Source organism: Canis lupus, chromosome 1, assembly GCF_003254725.2.
Source record: "Canis lupus dingo isolate Sandy chromosome 1, ASM325472v2, whole genome shotgun sequence".
In the NCBI taxonomy this organism is placed as follows: domain Eukaryota; kingdom Metazoa; phylum Chordata; class Mammalia; order Carnivora; family Canidae; genus Canis; species Canis lupus.
In genome coordinates, this window is record NC_064243.1 from 73,792,840 (window position 1) to 73,812,232 (window position 19,393).

General features: G+C 37.5%; 1 protein-coding gene across 8 annotated transcripts in view; it reads right to left on the bottom strand.

Annotated features, from left to right (window-relative positions):
• The window catches only part of NAA35 (N-alpha-acetyltransferase 35, NatC auxiliary subunit), a 108,633-nt gene that overhangs the window by 59,046 nt on the left and 30,194 nt on the right, over window positions 1–19,393 (bottom strand). For all 8 annotated transcript variants that reach the window (XM_025423163.3, XM_025423159.3, XM_025423161.3 and 5 more), the window contains 5 exons: window positions 7,366–7,432; window positions 7,241–7,284; window positions 6,117–6,167; window positions 5,395–5,478; window positions 4,191–4,305 (listed from right to left, as the gene is read on the bottom strand). In XM_025423163.3, coding sequence (XP_025278948.1) covers window positions 4,191–4,305; window positions 5,395–5,478; window positions 6,117–6,167; window positions 7,241–7,284; window positions 7,366–7,432 — 361 coding nt within the window. The remainder of the gene's footprint in view (window positions 1–4,190; window positions 4,306–5,394; window positions 5,479–6,116; window positions 6,168–7,240; window positions 7,285–7,365; window positions 7,433–19,393) is intronic.

The following is a 19,393-nucleotide window of genomic DNA, read 5'->3' on the forward strand; positions in this document are numbered from 1 at the left end:
TGGCCAACATGCACATGAGAAAATGCTCTGCATCACTTGCCATCAGGGAAATACAAATCAAAACCACAATGAGATACCACCTCACACCAGTGAGAATGGGGAAAATTAACAAGGCAGGAAACCACAAATGTTGGAGAGGATGCAGAGAAAAGGGAACCCTCTTGCACTGTTGGTGGGAATGTGAACTGGTGCAGCCACTCTGGAAAACTGTGTGGAGGTTCCTCAAAGAGTTAAAAATAGATCTGCCCTACAACCCACCAATTGCACTGCTGGGGATTTACCCCAAAGATACAGATGCAGTGAAACGCCGGAACACCTGCACCCTAATGTTTATAGCAGCAATGTCCACAAGAGCCAAATGATGGAAGGAGCCTCGGTCCATCAAATGATGAATGGATAAAGAAGATGTGGTATATGTATACAATGGAATATTACTCAGCCATTAGAAATGACAAATACCCACCATTTGCTTCTATGTGAAGGGACCTGGAGGGTATTATGCTGAGTGAAATAAGTCAATCAGAAAAGGACAAACATTATATGGTCTCATTCTTTTGGGGAATATAAAAATTAGTGAAAAAGAATAAAGGGAAAGGAGAGAAAATGAGTGAAAATATCAGTGAGGGTGACAGAACATGAGAGACACCTAACTCTGGGAAATGAACAAGGGATAGTGGAAGGGGAGGTGGGCGGGGGGATAGGGGTGGCTGGGTGATGGGCGCTGAGGGGAGCACTTGGTGGGATAAGCACCCCACTTTATGTTATGCTTTATGTTGGCAAATTGAACTCCAATAAAAAAATTTTTTTTAAATATTTCTTATAAAGCTGGCTTAGTGGTGAGGAATTCATTTAACTTTTGTCTACAAAACTCTTCATCTCTCCTTCAATTCTGAATGGTAGCCTTGTGGGACAGACTCAGTTGCAGGTTTTTGTTTTCTGTTAGCACTTTGAATATATCATGCCACTCCCTTTGGCCTGCAATGTTTCTGCTGAAAAATCAGCTGACAGCCTTATCGGATTTCCATGGTATATAACTGTCTTTTGTCTTGCTGCTTCATAAATTCTCTTTATCCCTACTTTTTGTCATTTTAATTAGGATATGTCTTTGGTGAATATTTCCTTGGGTTGATTTTGTTGGGGAAATTTTGTGTTTCGTGGGTCTGGATTTGCTTCCTTCCCTAGATTCAGGAAGTTTTCCACACTATTTCTTCAATAATTTTCTTCCCCCTTTTTGCTCTCTTCTTCTAGGATCCCTATAATGTGAATATTGTTATACCTGAGAATATTGCTAAATTCCCTTAATCTATTCTCATTTTTCATTATTCTTTTTTCTTTCTCTGTTTGGCTTGATGCCTTCCATTATTCTGACCTCCAGGTCATTAATCTGTTCTCTTGCTTCCTCTAGTCTACTATTCATTCCCTCTAGCGTATTTTTAATTTCAGTTACTGAGCTCTTTATCTCTGATGGCTTCTTTTCTGTATTACATCTCTTTGTTGAGGATTTCGCTGAGATATACCACTCTTTTCTCAAGTCCAGTGACTATCTTTATGATCATCACTTTGAATTTCCTATCAGGCATATTACATATCTGTTTCACTTAGGTCTCTTGCTGTGATTCCATCCATTTCTTTCATTTAGGACATATTCATCCATCTCTTCATTTTGTCTAACCTTTGTGTCTGTTTCTATGTGTTAGAAAAGTCAGCTGTCTCCTACTCTGGAAAGTAGTGGCCTTATGAGAAATACCTGTGTGGCAGTCAGTTGGGTGTCCAATTCTTGGTTTCGTCTAGGTCGTGATCTTGGGGACATGAGATGGAGCCCGACAGCGCTCGATCTGTGAAGGCCTGTGTCAGGCTCCATCTCAGTGCAGAGTCTGCTTAAGACTCTCTCTCCCTCTACCCTCTCACCAAAATAAATAAATACTAAAAAAAAAAAAAAAAAAAAAAAAAAAAAAGTAGTGGCCTTATGAAGAGGCCCTGTGGTGCCCTGCAGTACAATGTCCTCTGTTCACCAGAACCTGGTGCTTCAGGGTCTACTATGTGTGTTGTGTGCGCCCTACTGTTGTGACTGCGCCATGTTTACCTTCAATCGTCTAAATTGGCTCTCTCTGTCTGCTGTGGGCAGGGTTTGGTCCCTGTGTTATTTATGGGCCAGTCTGCTGCCTTGGGCTTGATTTGGGTCAGACTAGGCATTTGCCAGAGCTGTGGTCACATAGTACTCAGACCACTTTACCTGTGTCATCCCCTTAGCATCTTGTTGGTGGGTTGGGGCCTGCTTTCAGATGCTATGTATGTCCCCAACCCACTGTGGGGCTACAGTTGGATCAATGTGTGTGATTTCTTGCCTTCTCCCCAGGGCAGGAGTCACTCTGAGGGGTGCTAAACCCCGTTGGGGATGCTTGTACACTGCCATGCTTGTGTTGCCACTTTAAATGAACTTCAATTGAGGATGTATTAGATGGGGGTGGGTATGCAAGTGAATGCAAGGAACAGCATGCAGTGTTAGCAACGTTTGTGCCAGTCTGATGTGGTGATGTAGTAGCTTTGGGAAAACTGTAAGGGGTGTGTTGGAGGGGTCTGAAGAGCATGAGGGTGGGATGTGCTCTTAACAAGTTAGGTGGAGAGTGCACCACTGGTTCCCATTGGTGTGCTTCTCGGCTGGGTAGGTGGAAAGGGAAATGGCACCCATCTGTTCTTCTGTTCTTAGAGAAATCTCCTAAGGATTCCTGTCCCTGCAGCACACTTCCAAGCCCAGAAAATAAATTTCATTTCAAGATTAGAAACCATCCCCTTACCCAAATAAATTCTCAAACTGCTGCTTCTATGCTTTATCTCAGTGGGATTGTCATGCGGTCTCTTGAAAGGCAAAGACTCAGTTTCCTATTGCCCTCTACCTTAGAGCTGAGCCTGATGGCTTTTAAAGTTTCAGGCCTTAAGCACCACTGATTTTAAAAATGCAAGAAGTTGAGCCCTTCTGGATTTCAAAGCCAAATATTATGGCAATTCATCTTTCCAGTGTAGGTCCCTCATGCCTCCATGTGGGGTCCACTCCTCTTCCCTCTCTGCTACCTTCAGTGTTCCTCACTCCTGGAGATAGCTCTGGGAGTCAGGTTCAGTTTCTGACCGTGTCTTTGCCCCTCCTACCCTCTTCCATGTGGCTTCTTCTCTATATTTAGCTGTGGAGAGTCTTTTCTGCCAGTCTTCAGGTTGTTTTCTGGGTTATTTACACTGATACGGGTGTTATAAAGTGTATCTCTAAAATAAGGTAAGCCTAGGATCCTTCTACTCTGCCACCTTTCCCGGAATCCCCTTAGTCCCTTGTTTTAATGGAACACATATACCAGTAATACCTTCAAAAACTTCTGGGAGATTAATTTTGAGACTTTAAATCCTAGTATTATTTTTCTTCACAATTAAATGACAGTTTCGAACTAGGATTCAAGATTAAAAACCATTCTTCCAGTCAAATTCTGAAAATATTGCTCCATCCTCTTTTAATCACAACTCTGAGATATAATTAACGTATATCTTACTAGAAGTGTACAATTTAAAATATAAATATCTCTTTATAATGAATTTTAAGAATCAAAATTGCTATATATTATCTAAAATGTTAACTCCGCTGCAACTTATACAACAAAGGTACATTATTCTTTCATTTTAAGAAATATTTCATAAATACAATCTACCACCAATGTGCCAACTCTGTAGAGAAACACAAATAGGACAGTTCCTGACCTGAAATATTGTCATGAAAGGACAAACAGGTAAACAATTATAATATGATGTACTAAAAAAATGTTATACAGAGGTATGTATGAGTGCAAGGAGACCACAGAGGGTATAGGCCAACTATTCAGGAAATACTATGTAACTGAAGAGATGATGTCTCAATGGAGTAAAGGAAGAGGTGATTTAAAAAAAAGAATGTATTGCTTACATTACAGAATGATCATCAGATATTAAATATTCACAGCCCAAACCATAATAAACAGAAGATAGTCAAGTTTTATAGTCCAATTTCTGGTCTATAATAAATTTTAAAGGAAAGCATAAACACTTTATATAAAAGTCTATGGACTTAAACATTCCGAGGTCCAAACAGATGGACTTAAAAGAAATTTTAGAATAAACCAAACTCTATACATTCTAGATGGGTAAGGAAAAAAAAGGAAGAGTAAAACAATTACCTCCTTTTGTAGTATCATTCTGAGCCTGGATGCCATGATGCAATGAATTGTGAATGGCAGAAAGAAGATCTGCTGCTTGAACCATCAATTTTTGAGCTTCTGCAACAGCACTGGTCTAGCAAATAAATCACCAAAAACATTCTTACATATTCTTTCACTGAAAGATATACATTAAATAGGAAAATCCTATAAACAATAATGAAATTAAATGTTATAATGACATCGGTTTTCACAAACTATTCACTTATTACAGGATGCTCAGATCCTGTTAGGATAGAAATGTTTTTTTTCCCCATTTCTGTTCTGGTAGGAGCCATTTAAAAATAATAGGAAACATCTTTGGCTTATTCTTTGTCTTATATTTTAAAAAAAGAAAGGAAAAAAACTGAGTTGCAGTCAAATGGAAAATTGCAACGTTTCTACTATGCCATTCATTAAGGTGAAATTTAAAAAGCAGGAAAAAAGAGACTTAGAAGTTAGATCAATTGTAAAAGGTTGGATCTCTACTCACCACTTCCTAATTATCTACAAATTAGTCTATAATTGATTTAATGCAAATACACATGAAGAAAAAATATTCACCATCTAGAGCTTTTTTGGTTCTACACAAATCCAACAGTTAATTATTGAACTGAATGAAAGAAGTCTACCTAAAATTCTGATTTTTGCTTTCTCCTTTTCAATTCACAAAGTAGGACTATACACAAGCAATTGCAGTTTCTATTATTGTACCACTAATATGTAATATAAAACACTATTTTAGATATCAACAGATATGGATATGTTTAGAGTAGAATGTAAATTCCTGTGACTTTTTGAGAAAATTATCTAATATCTCTAAAATATATATGAAATATATATATATATTATATAAACTATATATGAAATATACCAAACACCGTATATGTGTGATTGGAGGTGTTTCAATGGAAAAGTTTCAGAACTACTTGAATAATGCACCATTCATTGTCAGTGGCTCAGCAACTGAGCATCTGCCTTTGGCTCAGGGCATGATCCCAGGTCTGGGGATTGAGTCCCACATCAGGCTCCCTGCATGGAGCCTGCTTCTCCCTCTGCCTAGGTCTCTGCCTCTATCTGTGTCTCTCATGAATAAATTAAAAAAAAAAAAAAAAGCACCATGTCCTGCTTTCTCTCCTGCCTCCACAAAAAGTTCACTGAAATAGATTACAGTAAATGTTCTTACCTCTTTCTTAGTAAAGGCTATAAGCACTGTCAATAACACTCGAGTGAATTTCACCCTGCTGAATACTGCTAAACACTGCTGGTGCTAAAAAATAAGAAAGGACTAGAAGTTAAAAGATGCAAAGTCTCTTAAAGGAATTTCATTTTAAAATATAGTGTTATAAGTCCTAAATTTCAAAGCTAATAACTTACTATATTACAAACACCTTCACTAACAGTATTTTAAATGCCTGAAAAATGAGCTGCAGAAAATAAAAAGTTTGTTCTATTGAAATAGAAACATAAAGCTCTGTATCAATGGGATGGACTTTTCCTTAAAAAGTTAGACTATTATCTCAAAAACTAATTTAATTAGCATTTTAAATAGAACTGATAAAAAGATTCTTTAAGCAGCATCAGAAAATTACAGATCTCAACAAAGATTCAGTACTTTTCATACTGTCCAAGTTCTTGAGTTTTGCCAAGTTTTGACATATCATCTGTAAAAAATCATTTTCTTCCTACCTCACAGGAATACTGAAGAGCTTTGAAATAATGAATTTGAAAGAGTTGTATTATCTTTCTATCAAAAAAAGTACAAGGGAAATAAAATCCCTTGCAATGTCCAATTTTTAAAGAAATACCTTAAAAAGGGCTTCCATAAATTATAACGCAGTTCATAAAACTACAACATTAAGAGGTAGACTTCTCTCATATTATCTACCAGAAAATAAGTTCAATTACTTCCAGTTCAACTTCTGGATCTCTTTCTTCTCCTTGTCGACTTCGAGTACTCTAAAATTTTAAAAAATGTGAATTAAAATAAACACAAATATGTAAAAATACAAGGTAAAGTGCTAAACCTAATTTATTGAGTACACACAAGAATCTATTTTTAAGAAAAATATTTGGGAGAAAAAAGCTGTATCTAGTATTTATTTTCCTCCTATTAATACTATATACAGAAAGTTCATTTTGATATAAATTATAAAGATCACACAGAAGAGTAAGGTATTAAAAACATCAAAAGCAAAAGAATGAAATAAGTACATGACACATCATATTGTTTTCTTTTTAAAAGGACGTATTAATTGAAAGTCTTGATATTCTCAATACTAACCCTGTTTGAAAAAAACAGTAACCTTTACAAAAATCACATCATAAAAATAAAATCATGTGGTAAGTGCTGACTGTTCCACACTAACATGCAAAACCTCTTGTAAAGCATAACTGTAACTGGCTACTTTGACAACTGTAGGGCAGCAGTACAGGAAGATATGGCAGAAGATTCGGGAGCGAGCCCTGCGCTGCCACTCCCTAGTGGCAAGCCCTTCAGGAGACTCAGTTTACTTAACTCTTTTAAGCTGTATTTTTCTCACCTAAAAATAGGACACTATATGCATTTTATTGCCTAATTCGCTGCTTAATTATAAACATCAACTATTTATGGTAACAATAAGGTGGTAATATAAAATTGCTTTGATAACCATGGTTTTCAGCAGATTTGGGACACGACCATTTACTGAGGTCTTCTACTGTGCTGCAGACCTTGTAATAGCTATTGAAGAAGACAGTCCTTAACTTTGAGGAACTTAAAATTCTAGAATATTATGCTATTCTTAAAAGAGCATACTATAATTCTAAAACACTGGCAAAAAAATGGTTAAAATTTTAATACCTGAAAGAGACATTAATTCACCAGAAACAACTTCCTGTAGCTGTCCTCAAATTAATTGCAAAAAAGGCACAGCATATAGAAAGGAAGCTGTTGGTCCTCCTTACACTTGGTATTTGTAATTAGCTAAGGTAACTTGACATTTAGAAGAATACAAAAATCCTATACCAAAACAAAGAGAAAAGAAATATACCTTTACTCTTCTTTGCAGGTCATCCTCCACATCTTTTAGCATGCCTAAAAAGAGAGATGATGAGTTTAAAGAGGAAATATAAATCCAAATACAAAACTTGTGAATCATCGTATAAATTGTTTTACCTGTAACTCGAAGGTCTGTCACACTGTTAGCCATTTTAAATCCATATGTCATTGACTGAAAATCTTCCTGTACAGGAAAGGAATAATTAGGCCCTTGAGTAGTAGCAAAACTTTTCATTATATTTCTCTTACAAAATCACTATTTGCTAACACGAACACAGTAATGAAATGTCATCTGCTTGTCTAAATACTGCTATCATATATCCATGCTTTCCCCAGAGTATCCTTAAAAACACCATATTCTAATGCTATCTCTACCTTTAATCATCTGTTCTTAAGGCAATTTAAATATACTTGGATGTAGTATGCTAACTTGCAAAATAAGGTTAATGCTAATAATATCAGAAAACAAAAATTCCCACTTACAAAGTATTCTCACTTTCCCAAGTGAACAGTAAATACACAGTAATTACTGCTAGATAAGGTTGCAAGATTTAAACAAGACTTTTGCTTCAAAAATTATCATATGCTTATTTACACACTGTTAGGCCACAAAAGTTAAGCCTTCTCAAATAGAATTACTCAGTGATAGCAAAAGCATACTTCCACTTCGGCCCCACTGTAAAGAGAAAATTATTCATACATGGATTCCCACCTACAAAGTCATTTAAAATTTACTGCTGAGACATTAACAAATTAAGTAGTTTGCTAGACTCACTTTAAAAACTAAGTATCATTTGGCTGATTTGATTAAGTCACAAGAGTCTATTAAAGGAATGTTTCTGTTATAATTCTTATAAAAATGTATACAGAAGCCTAATATAATGGAATAATAGGCATATATCTATAGCAATGGCCAAAACTATGGCAACATTTCTGTGGGTTCTTAATAAAAACATCAGTGAGAACATAATCCAGATCATATACTATAATACATGTTACAAACAGAAAGGGAGAAAAAAAAAAAAAAAAAAACCAATGTCCCTGGGTTCAAAGAACTGATGTTAGTTGTATTACAGGACTCATAGGATTGAGTCTTTAAAAATCTCAGGTTGTGTTACAGAGCTATAAGCTTATCCTCTAGGTAAAGTTTATACTCTATCTCTACTAGGCCACCAAATAGGACTCTCACATTTTACACATCTAAAAAGGAACTCTCCCAGCGTTTACCATGTTGCTAAATGGCACCTCCAACCACCCAGTTACTCTGACTGAAAACCTGCCCCACAATTCCACTCGTTTTTTTTTTTTAAGGATTTTATTTATTTATTCTATTCATGAGAGAGAGAGAGAAAGGCAGAGACACAGGCAGAGGGAGAAGCAGGCTCCATGCAAGGAGCCTGACATGGGACTCGATCCCAGGACTCCGGGATCACGCCCCAGGCTGAAGGCAGGCGCTAAACCGCTAAGCCACTCAAGGATCCCATTTTTTTTTTTTTTTTTAAAGAGAAAGAGAGAAGGCGCACATGTGCAGGGGAGAGGGAGAAAGAGAATCTCAAAAAGAGAGAGAGAGAGAGAGAATCTCAAGTAGACTCCACACCCAGTGTGGAGCCTGATGCAGGGCTCCATCTTAAGACCCTCATCATGACCCGAGCCAAAATCAAGTTGGACACTTAACGAACTGAGCCACCCAGGCACCCCTCTCGTTTTTCCATGCCTTGTATCCAACCATCAGAAAACCCAAAAGGCTCGACCTTCAATTTCTCACCTAAGCATAACTCTCACTTTTCACAATTCTCTCTACTGAAGTCATCACCCTCTCTCACTTCTATAGCTGCTTCCACACAAGTCCCTCCCTTCCATGCTTATCCCTGCTATAATTTATTCACTGCCAGAAGCCAAAGAGATTGCTTTAAAATAAATGATTTCACATCATGTCTTACTCAGAACCTTTCAACTGTTTCCCTGCTCACAGGAAAATCCAGAAACCCACATGGACTGAGGCCTATCACCAATCACCATGCAGCCCTGGCCTCCCTTCTCCAACCTCATTCCCTTCCACCTACAATTCTTCACCTTCAATGCATTGTCACACAGGCCTTCTTGTCATCCCTTGGACACATCAAACAGATTCTCTTCTCAGGACCTCTATACTTGCTACCTCTCCCCACAAAGAGTTTCCTCCTAACGTTTTCAGGGCCCCATCCCTCCCTATATTATAGCCTCTGTTCCAATGTCAATTCCTCATACAGAGGTTTGCCCTATGCATTCTCTTTAAAACAGCACCCTCCACCATTTTACATGTGCTGTCTCTGCTTTACTTTTCTTCACAGAACTTAACAACACTTGACATTATATATTTGCTTACTGACACATTATCTGTCCCAAGGAATGCAAAATCAATGATATTAAGTCTCTGTTGTAGTCACTGCTTTATATCCAGGGCTTAGAATTGTACTTGCCACAAAGTACCATTAACAAAAAAAAGTCAAATGAATGATGACCTACTGTATGGCAGAGGTCATCTTCCTAAGTAGATCAGGTTGGCTACAAGATACCTGGGGGAGTGGTAAAGACTGTGGCCGACTAGAGAATGCACACGTAAAGGAAGCCAGCTGCTACTTACCTTATTAAGTAATGAATGCAAGGCTAACGTTTTTCAGAATATCTAATTTAATGTAAAATTCTCCAATTTTTAAATGTTACTAAATTTTTACAAATCAAATAGACCAACACTGTGAAAACAAAACACTTACCTTATTAAGTAATGAATGCAAGGCTAATGTTTTTCAGAATATCTAATTTAATGTAAAATTCTCCAATTTTTAAATGTTACTAAATTTTTACAAATCAAATAGACCAACACTGTGAAAACAAAACACACCAGTATGCCCTACTTAGGCACTGCTGTCCAAGAGGAGTCTAAGGAAAAGCATTTACGTCACAGAGTATCATAGGTCTGTGAAATAAATAGTATTCTCAGTAACAAGAACTTAATCCAAGTCATTGGAGGACTGAAGCAGAGGAGTTCTATAAACAGATGCTACCATTAAAAGAGTACTCTTGAAACCCTGTAGATTCAACAAGGACAAAAGTCAACATAAAACCAGGGAGACCAGATACTGGACACCACCCAACAATGCAAGCAGGAGCTGATGGTGATGTGATGAGATTATAAGTGATGAGAAGTTGCTGAAATCAGGATATATTGAAAAGGTAAAGCCAACATGATGTGCCAATGAAGTGAATGTGGGGTATGAGGTAAACCGTGCAATCAAGGATTATTTTTAGGTATTTGGTCTGAGGAACTGGTATATGATGGTACAATTTATTGAGATAGGGCAGATTTTCAGAGGAAGAGGTTTAAAGGCAGAGATGGAGTACAATTTTAGTATGTTAACGTTTATAATTTTTTAGGTATCCAAGTGAAGATTTCAGGCAGGCACTTGTGTGAGTCTGAAAATCAGGGGAGGAATCAGGACTAGAGGACACTGACTGAAGCAGAAGATACAGAGGAGCCCAGGAATAAGTCCCAGCATCCAGAGAAGCAAGCACAGGAAATAGGTTAACCAGTAAGGAAGATAGAAACCAAGAGACAGCTGTACCAGGAAGACGAGGAGAGGTCAACTGTGTAAAATGAGGCTGATGGCTGGAGAGGGAGAGGGGTGAGAACAATGGATTTAGCAAGACAGTTATCTTTAAGGAGCTTGTTAAGACTAGCTTCTGTGCAGTTGTAGAAAAAGAATGACCAATAGAAGAGGGTGAGAAGAGATAAAAAAAAAAATAAGTAAATATTTATAGCTCATTCAAGAAGTTTTTTTTGCATAGGGTAGCAGAGAAATGACACTAGATAAGGAGCCATGGGATCCAGGTGATTTTTGTTTTAAATTGAACGATATTTAAGCATGTTTATATGCCAAAAGAATAACATAGTAGGGAAGGAGACACTAATAATGCATAACAAAGAATGGTTAATGACTGCAGCAGGCCAGAGACAGAATCTAGAACACAAGTGGAAGATGAGCTTAGATGGTCAGGGGAACTGCATTTTCACAAGATAGAAAGAAGGCAGATGATGTGGGTACCAACACAGGTTAGCAACATGTGATTGTGAGAAGATAGGGCACTTTAACCTACATCTGATTCCATCTAATATTTCATTAAGGTACAAAGAAAACACAGAAAAGAGGGTTGTCAATAGAGGTTTTGTGAAGTAAAATATGTGGAGAAGTCACTGAGAGGCTGTTAAAGAAAGTTTACCACAGAAGTGTTGTAGGATAGGACTGTCCCTAGTGCTGAGTGCCCATCTGAGATTTGCAGTCCTAAAATTAAAGTGAGAATAGACACACAGATGTGGGTTTTTTCTAGCAGCCTTCTGCTGTTTGGGTGCAAGCAGCAAGCAGGCAGATGGTTGGGATTTTGCCATATAAGTGACACATCATGAGACAAGAGGGGCAAGGGAATCAAGGGTGTTTGAGAAAGAATGATTTTACCACTGGACCATGGACACAACAGAAGTAATAGAGAAAACTAAAGGAGCAGCATCTGGAAACTGGAGGTCTCTGTGGAACTGAAGGATAGCAAGAGTAGGGGAATCAGAGTAAGGCAGCCAGAAAGTAAGTGGCAGCGAGCAAAGGGTAGTATTTTTTTTTTTAAATAAAGATTTTTATTTATTAGAGTGAGAGAGTACAAGCAGGGAGAGCGGCAGGCAGAGGGAGAGGGAGAAGCAGGGAGCCCAATGTGGGGTTCAATCCCAGGACCCTGGTTTCATGACTTGAGCTGGAGGCAGACAGTTAACTGAAAAGGGTAGCAGTTCTGAAATCAAGAATTTGGAGGTGTGGATGAGTAAGGAAAATGTTCTCCTTATTCATTTCTGAACCATTTTCAGAACACAGAATGTACCCAGGGGTACAATGGCAAAATACAATCACAGCCACTATAGAGCCTATTATCCACTGAGAGGATGAGGATGTCCTGAGAAATAAAGCCCCACGTTCTTTATTGTACTTTACAATGTCTTTACAATACTTCCAAAATGTAACTGCAGAAAGTTATCAGGGGTATTCAGGGTCCTATAAAACACAGCATTTAAAACAATGCATCTCCACAAGGAAATCTGTAATAGTAAAACATTTATAATCATAACTGTAGCAGAACACTCAATATCAGCATTAAATGTGATTCCAACCAAACCAGTGATCTTGATTGTACTAATGTAATATTCTAAGAAAATAAAATTTTTTCAATCCCTTCTAAAACAAAAATTACAATATATCAGTTATCATTCATTACTACTTTAAAAATTTATTTCACTGATAAAATACTTGCATAAAGATTTCAGGTGCTCCTGAAATGACTTGATCCATTCACCCAAATCTGAGTGCATTCAACAGACCAGATACTGAGTAACACAGTAAAGCTACAAGTAAGGGTAAAACATGCCCACAGATGATTCAGATTAAGACTTCAAACAATTTAAAATGTCCATTAGTAAGTGGCTTATACTTTACTGAATATACACTGGAATACAAATGATAGTAACAACTAACATTAAGTACTTACTATGTGCCAGACACTGTTCTAAACGTCTTACTTGTATTAACTTCATTAATCCTCACAATAACGCTCTGAGGTAGGGACTATTACAAACTACATTTTATAAATGAGGACACTGAGGTGTAGAAACTTAAATTCCCAAACACCACAAGCATATAAGTGACAGAGGAAGAACACAAACATAGGTGGTAGCAATCCCCAGAGACTGTACTTTTTAAACTTTTATTTTGAAAAAATTTCAGAAGACAAAAATAGTATAGAGAGGTCCTAAATTCCTTCCCCATAATCATCAAATGATAACATTTTACCATATTGCATTATCATTCTCTATACTTCTTAAACATTTGAGACTAAGTTATAGATTGTGATGTTCCTTCACCTCCAAATACTCAGTGTGATTTGCCAAAACCATAAATCATTCTCTTACATACCCATGGTACAATGATCAAATTTGGTAATTCATGTCGCTTTAATGTGGAGCATTTCCTTGGTCCTTATCTTTCATGCCCTGACATTTTGGAATAGTATAGGCCAAAGTTATTTTTAACAACTACATCCCTCAATATAAGTTTGCTTTATGTTTCTCCAAAATAAAATCCAATTTATGCTATATTTAATAGGAATATCACAGACGTGATGCTGTGTTCTTCATGGAGCATTCTCTCTGAATGCTGAAGGATGTTGAATTGTCCCATTATTGGTGATATTAAGTCTGGCCATTTAGCTGAGGTGTTATTTGCCGTGTTTCTTCCCTATAAATGAATCATCTTCCCTTTGTAATTAGTATCTTATGGGAAGATACTTGGAGGGTAGGTACAAATCCAGTGCTCATTATACTTTTGCTTACTAGTTTTAGTATCCTTTAACAATTCTTGTCAGAAATAACTATTCAAAACCTATACTCTTAACATGATGCTATGCAGGCCAATAAAAAACAATGAGGTAGCTCTCTACCTACAATATACTGGTACATACAGAAATCTATTTTCTATTGTCTGTGGAAAAAAGTTGCAAGTATTTTACATAATTCCATGATGTTTAGTGAAATACACATATATACATATTACAGAAAATATCTGGAGAAATACATGCCAAATGGGTAACTGTTTACTCCTTGCCAGGCAAACCAGAACCTTTATAGTTTTATTTATTACCTTAAAAATATGCTTGGTTGCAAAAAAGAGGAAAATTCAACTACAGTGACTTAAGTGATGCATACTTACTTAAGTCATGCCAAATAACAGGAATATCAGAAATAATCTTTCAAAAAAAAAAAAAAAAAAAGAAATAATCTTTCTTCTTCACCATCCTAAGCTCTAAGGCAGTCTTAGATTTACATGTTTACAAAAAGAAGCAGGACCTACCTCCAAACATCACATTCACGTTCAAAATAAATGACAAGTGCTCGCTTCAGCAGCACATATACAAAATAAATGACAAAAGAAGGGGTGGGCCATACCATTATTACTCCAAGTGGCATACTACTGAGAGTAGAAGGGGATGCTATTAATAACTACATCAGGATAAAAGATGCCAAGTAGGACTGTTCCATGTAAGCCAGTATGTAGGCACCAGCTGTAACAGAAGAATGTGCTAAGAAGGGCAAAGAAGAAAACTGAAGTCTGTATGGGCAATTCAGGAGGTGGAGATCCACATTTGAAGATAAGTAGGACTTTATCCTAAAAAGGAGAAAAAGCATAAGAGCTAGAAAGAGCATCCTGTGCAAAAGCATGGGATAATGAAAGAGAATAGTGTACTCAGGAGCAGCTGAACAACAATAAGCCACAGGGAGAAAAAAGATGAGTAAAAACACCCAATGATATCTGTACCATGTATCACAATGAGATGTTGGCTCACACCTCTAAGTGTGATCATCAACAAGGTAAGAGATGACAAATGTTGATCCAGATGTGGAGAAAAGGGAGTCTTTGTACACTGTTGGTGGGAATGCAAACTGTTTCAGCCGCTATGGAGAACAGTACGGAAGTTCCTCAAAAAATTTAAAATATAACTACCATATATATGATCCAGCAAACCCAATTCTAGGTATATAGCAAAAAGAAATGAAAGCAGGTAATGAAGAGACCTATACAACTCCCATATTATTGTAGCATTGTTCACAATAGCCAAGACATGAAAACAACCTAAGTGTCCTCCAATGGATAAATGGATAAAGATGTGGTGTATATATATGCATATAGAGTAGAATACTATTCAGCCATGAGAAAAAAGGAAATTCTGTCATTTGCAACAACATAAATAGACCCTGAGGATAACATGCTAAGTCAGAGAAAGACAAATACTGTATGTTATCTTTTACATGTAGAATCTAAAAAAAAACCCAAAATTATAGAAGCTAGTAAAATGGTGAGTAAAAGCAAATAAAATGGTGAGTGGAGAGTGGAGGAACGGGAGAGATGTTTAGGGTACATATCTGCAACTAGTAGGTAAGTAAGTCCTAGAGACCTCATACACATATAGGGATTGTAAACAACAAAACTGTATTATAAACATTAGCTTGCTAAGAGACTAGATTTTAACTGTTCCCAGCACTAAGAAGTAATGATCATTATGTGATACAACAGGTGTTATGGCTACTACTGCAATTATATAGCAATATAAATGCATCATATCAATATGTTGTACACCCCAAACTTACACAGTGGTGTATCTCTAACATAACTCAATAAACGAACAACAAAAAAGATGAGCAATAAAGTTAGAACCAGCTCACGGGAAGTGTTACTCTAAGGGTTTTAACTTTTATCATGTAGGCAGCAAAAATGTTCAACTTCTGGTTAAAAACAGTACTTCCATTACACCTCTTAAAATCATACTAAAGATGACACTAGAGGAATTAAAAAGTTTGAATCCCAAAGGACAGAGAATGGAGTACAACAAACAAAATACGTAAGGCAATTTTTGGAAAATACAAAGTAAATGGACAAAAAGTAACTGACTTAGGTGAGTGGAAAAAGCTAAACCGATGCCCTTGGAAAGCAAGGATGAAGAAAGCGTTCAAGAATTAGAGGTATTAGGGGCACCTGGTGGCTCCAATTAAGCGTCTGCCTTTGGCTCAGGTCATGATTCCCGGATCCTGGGATAGAGCCCTGCACTGAAGCTCCCTGCTCAGTGGGGAGCCTGCTTCATCCTTTCCCTCTCCCTCTCCTTGTGTTCTGTCAAATAAATAAATAAATAAAATCTTAAAAAAAAAAAAGGGGATCCCTGGGTGGCGCAGCGGTTTGGCGCCTGCCTTTGGCCCGGGGCGTGATCCTGGAGACCCGGGATCGAATCCCACGTCGGGCTCCCGGTGCATGGAGCCTGCTTCTCCCTCTGCCTGTGTCTCTGCCTCTCTCTCTCTGTGACTATCATGAATAAATAAATAAAATCTTTAAAAAAATAAAAAAAAAATAAAAATAAAAAAAATAAAAAAAAAAAGGATTAGAGGTATCAGACACCTTTGAAGGATGAGGTGTGGCTCTAGTAGCTGGATGTTTAAGGAAGGAGCTCTTACTCTCCCCTCCCACCCGCAGCCTGAACAGCAAAGCAATACATGCCTGTCATTACAGGTGCAGAATACCCAGCAGCACCTGCCCCAATGCCTGGCACATGCTAATTAAACAAATAACAGTATCAGTAAGGATAGGCAAACTTTTCTTTAAAGAGCCGTATAATATATATTTCATGCTTTGCAAGCCATGTGGTAAAATAGAGAATATTATGTAAGTACTTATATGACTATTTAAATGTAACCATTTAAAACACACATAAATGGGGGCCATATCGGGGGCTCAGTTGGTTAAGTGTCTTCCTTCTGCTCAGGTCATGATCCCAGGATCCTGAGATGGAGCCCTGTGTTGGATTCAGTGGGGAGTCTGCTTCTTCCTCTCCTTCTGCCCTTTACCCCCCTGGCTCATGACTGTGCTCTCTCTCTCTCTCTCTCTGAAATGAATAAGTAAAAAATAAAAATAAAAAAAAATCTTAAATAAAAATTCAAAAAACATTCTTTGCTTAACGGCCATAATAAAAACACAGGAGCAGGCTGGATAGGCCTATAGGCTGTAGACTGCCAACCTTTGTTTCCTAGGACTTTCTGAGGGTTTAGATGTAGGGTATGAGAGAAAGAGAAGAGTCAAAGATGACTCCAAGGTTTTTATTCTGCACAACTAGAAGAACAAAGCTCTGTTTGCTGAAATTGAGAAGACTACAGAAGGAAGAAATTAGGAGGCAAGGGGAAAATCAGCAGCTCTATTTTGGAAATGTGAAGTCTGAGATAGACGTCCAAGTGGAAAATGCAGAACAGGCAGTAGCATATGTGAGTCTGAGATTTAGGGAAATCTATAAAGTCTCAGCTGAGGATACAAACTTAACATTCAATAGCAGAGACAGAATTTAAGACTATGAAACTGCATGAGATCATCAGTGGAATGAGTATGGAGAGATGAGGTATAAAGACAGGACCTGAGCCACACCAATGTTTAGAATTGTGCTGACCAATATGGTCATTACACAGCCAATTAAGTAGAGAGCATTTGAATCAAACTGAGACGTGCTGTAGGTGTAACATAGAGACCACACTTAGAATATTTGCTACAAAAAAATATAATTTTACATCTCATTAATTTTTATTTTAGTTAACATACAGTGTATTATTAGTTTCAGGATAGAGTTTAGTGATTCTTCAGTTGCATATAATACCCAGTGCGTATTTACATCAAGTGTGTCCTTAATGCCCATCACTCAGTTATTCCATCCTCCTATTCATCTCCCCTCCAGCAACCCTCAGTTTGTTCCCTGTAGTTAAGAATCTCTTGGGGTTCCTGGGCAGCTCACTGGGTTAAACATCCAATTCTTGATCTCAGCTCAGGTCATGATCTCAGTCATGAGATCAACCCGCACACTGCATTCTCCATTCAGCACAGCTGTCTGCTTCTTGTCCTCTCTCTTCAGCTACCCCTGCTTGTGCATGCTCTCTCTCTCTCTCTAAATAAATCCTTTAAAAAAGTCTCTTATGGTTTGCCTCTGTTTTTACCTTATTTTATTTTTCCTTCCATTCCCCTATGTTCATCTGTTTTGTTTCTTAAATTCAACATGAGTGAAATCATATGGTATTTTTTTTTAAGATTTTATTTATTTATTCATGATAGACACAGAGAGAGAGACAGAGACACAGGCAGAGGGAGAAGCAGGCTCCATGCAGGGAGCCCGATGTGGGACTCGATCCTGGGTCTCCAGGATCACGCCCTGGGCCGAAGACAGGCGCTTAAACCGCTGAGCCACCCAGGCTGCCCAATCATATGGTATTTATATGGTATTTGTCTTTCTCTTTCAGAGAAATTGTATTTCACAATACACACTAGTTCCATCCACATCGCTGCAAATGGCAAGACTCGATTCTTCTTGACGGTGGAATGATATTCCAGTGTGTGTGTGTGTGTGTATATATGCACAGGTATATGTTTATACATATACATACATATGTGTATATACACACACATATCTTCTTTATCCATTCATCTATCAATGGACACCTGGGCTCTTTCCATATTTTGGCAATTCTCAATATTTTATAAATGATTATATATCAAAATATTATTTTAGATACACTGGACTACGTAAAATGTTAACAAAAATTTCACCCACAGACTACTAGAACATTTTAAATGAGTTAAATGGCTTGCATTCTATATCTATTGGACAGTGTTGGTTTAGAAAATGAGATGACAAACAAGAACAACCAGTGAGGCAGGGAACCAGGGGAAAAAAACCATCTTAAAAAGAGAAAATAATTTGTTTCAAGGATGGATTTCATGTCAAAAATCCGATGCCTGATTAAGTTTAAGACCAAACATTAATCAATGGGTTTAGCATCACTGAGGTCTTAGATGACCAAGATGATGAAGTTTTGGTGGAACACCATTCAAAGTCTGACTGGAGAGGATTCAAGAGAGAATGGACATCTCTTAAGGATTCTGGCTAAAAAGAACTGAGATATGGGAGAGAAGCTGAAGTTATGTTATGTGAAGAAATGGTAACATACTAATGGGAATGATCCAGCAGAGGGGCAAATTCATTACGCAAGGGACAGAGGGTAGAATTGCTAGAGGAATATTTGTTAATATAAGACAGGTTATGGGATCTAATGTACAAGCAGAAGAGATTGCCCTCATATAGGTTCATCTAGACAAAGAGAAGGGTCAAAGAACACAGGGCACATGTGCAGGTAGGTGAGATGACTTTCACTTATTTAGTACAGTAGAAAGGTAGGTTGGCTTCAAGTAATGATGGTACAACTGTTAGAATTCTGAGATGGAGTGTGAATGACCCAGGGAAGGGCACTTAAGGCCCACTTGGAAGTACGTGGTGGTGAAATGAAAGTAGACCAATCAGAGTGCAATCAACTGCAATCAACTGAGGTGTGCAAGTGTAAAGGCACAGCAGATAGAGGGATGGACTTAACTAGAATTGAGGTACAATAGGCAAGAGAGGAAGAGAGCTGCAAGTACAGGTAAGGGAGTAGCTGTAATGAAGGAAGATAGTTTTAAAGTTAGAAAAGAGAGTCAAAAGGGTAACGACAATAAGAAGGTAATAT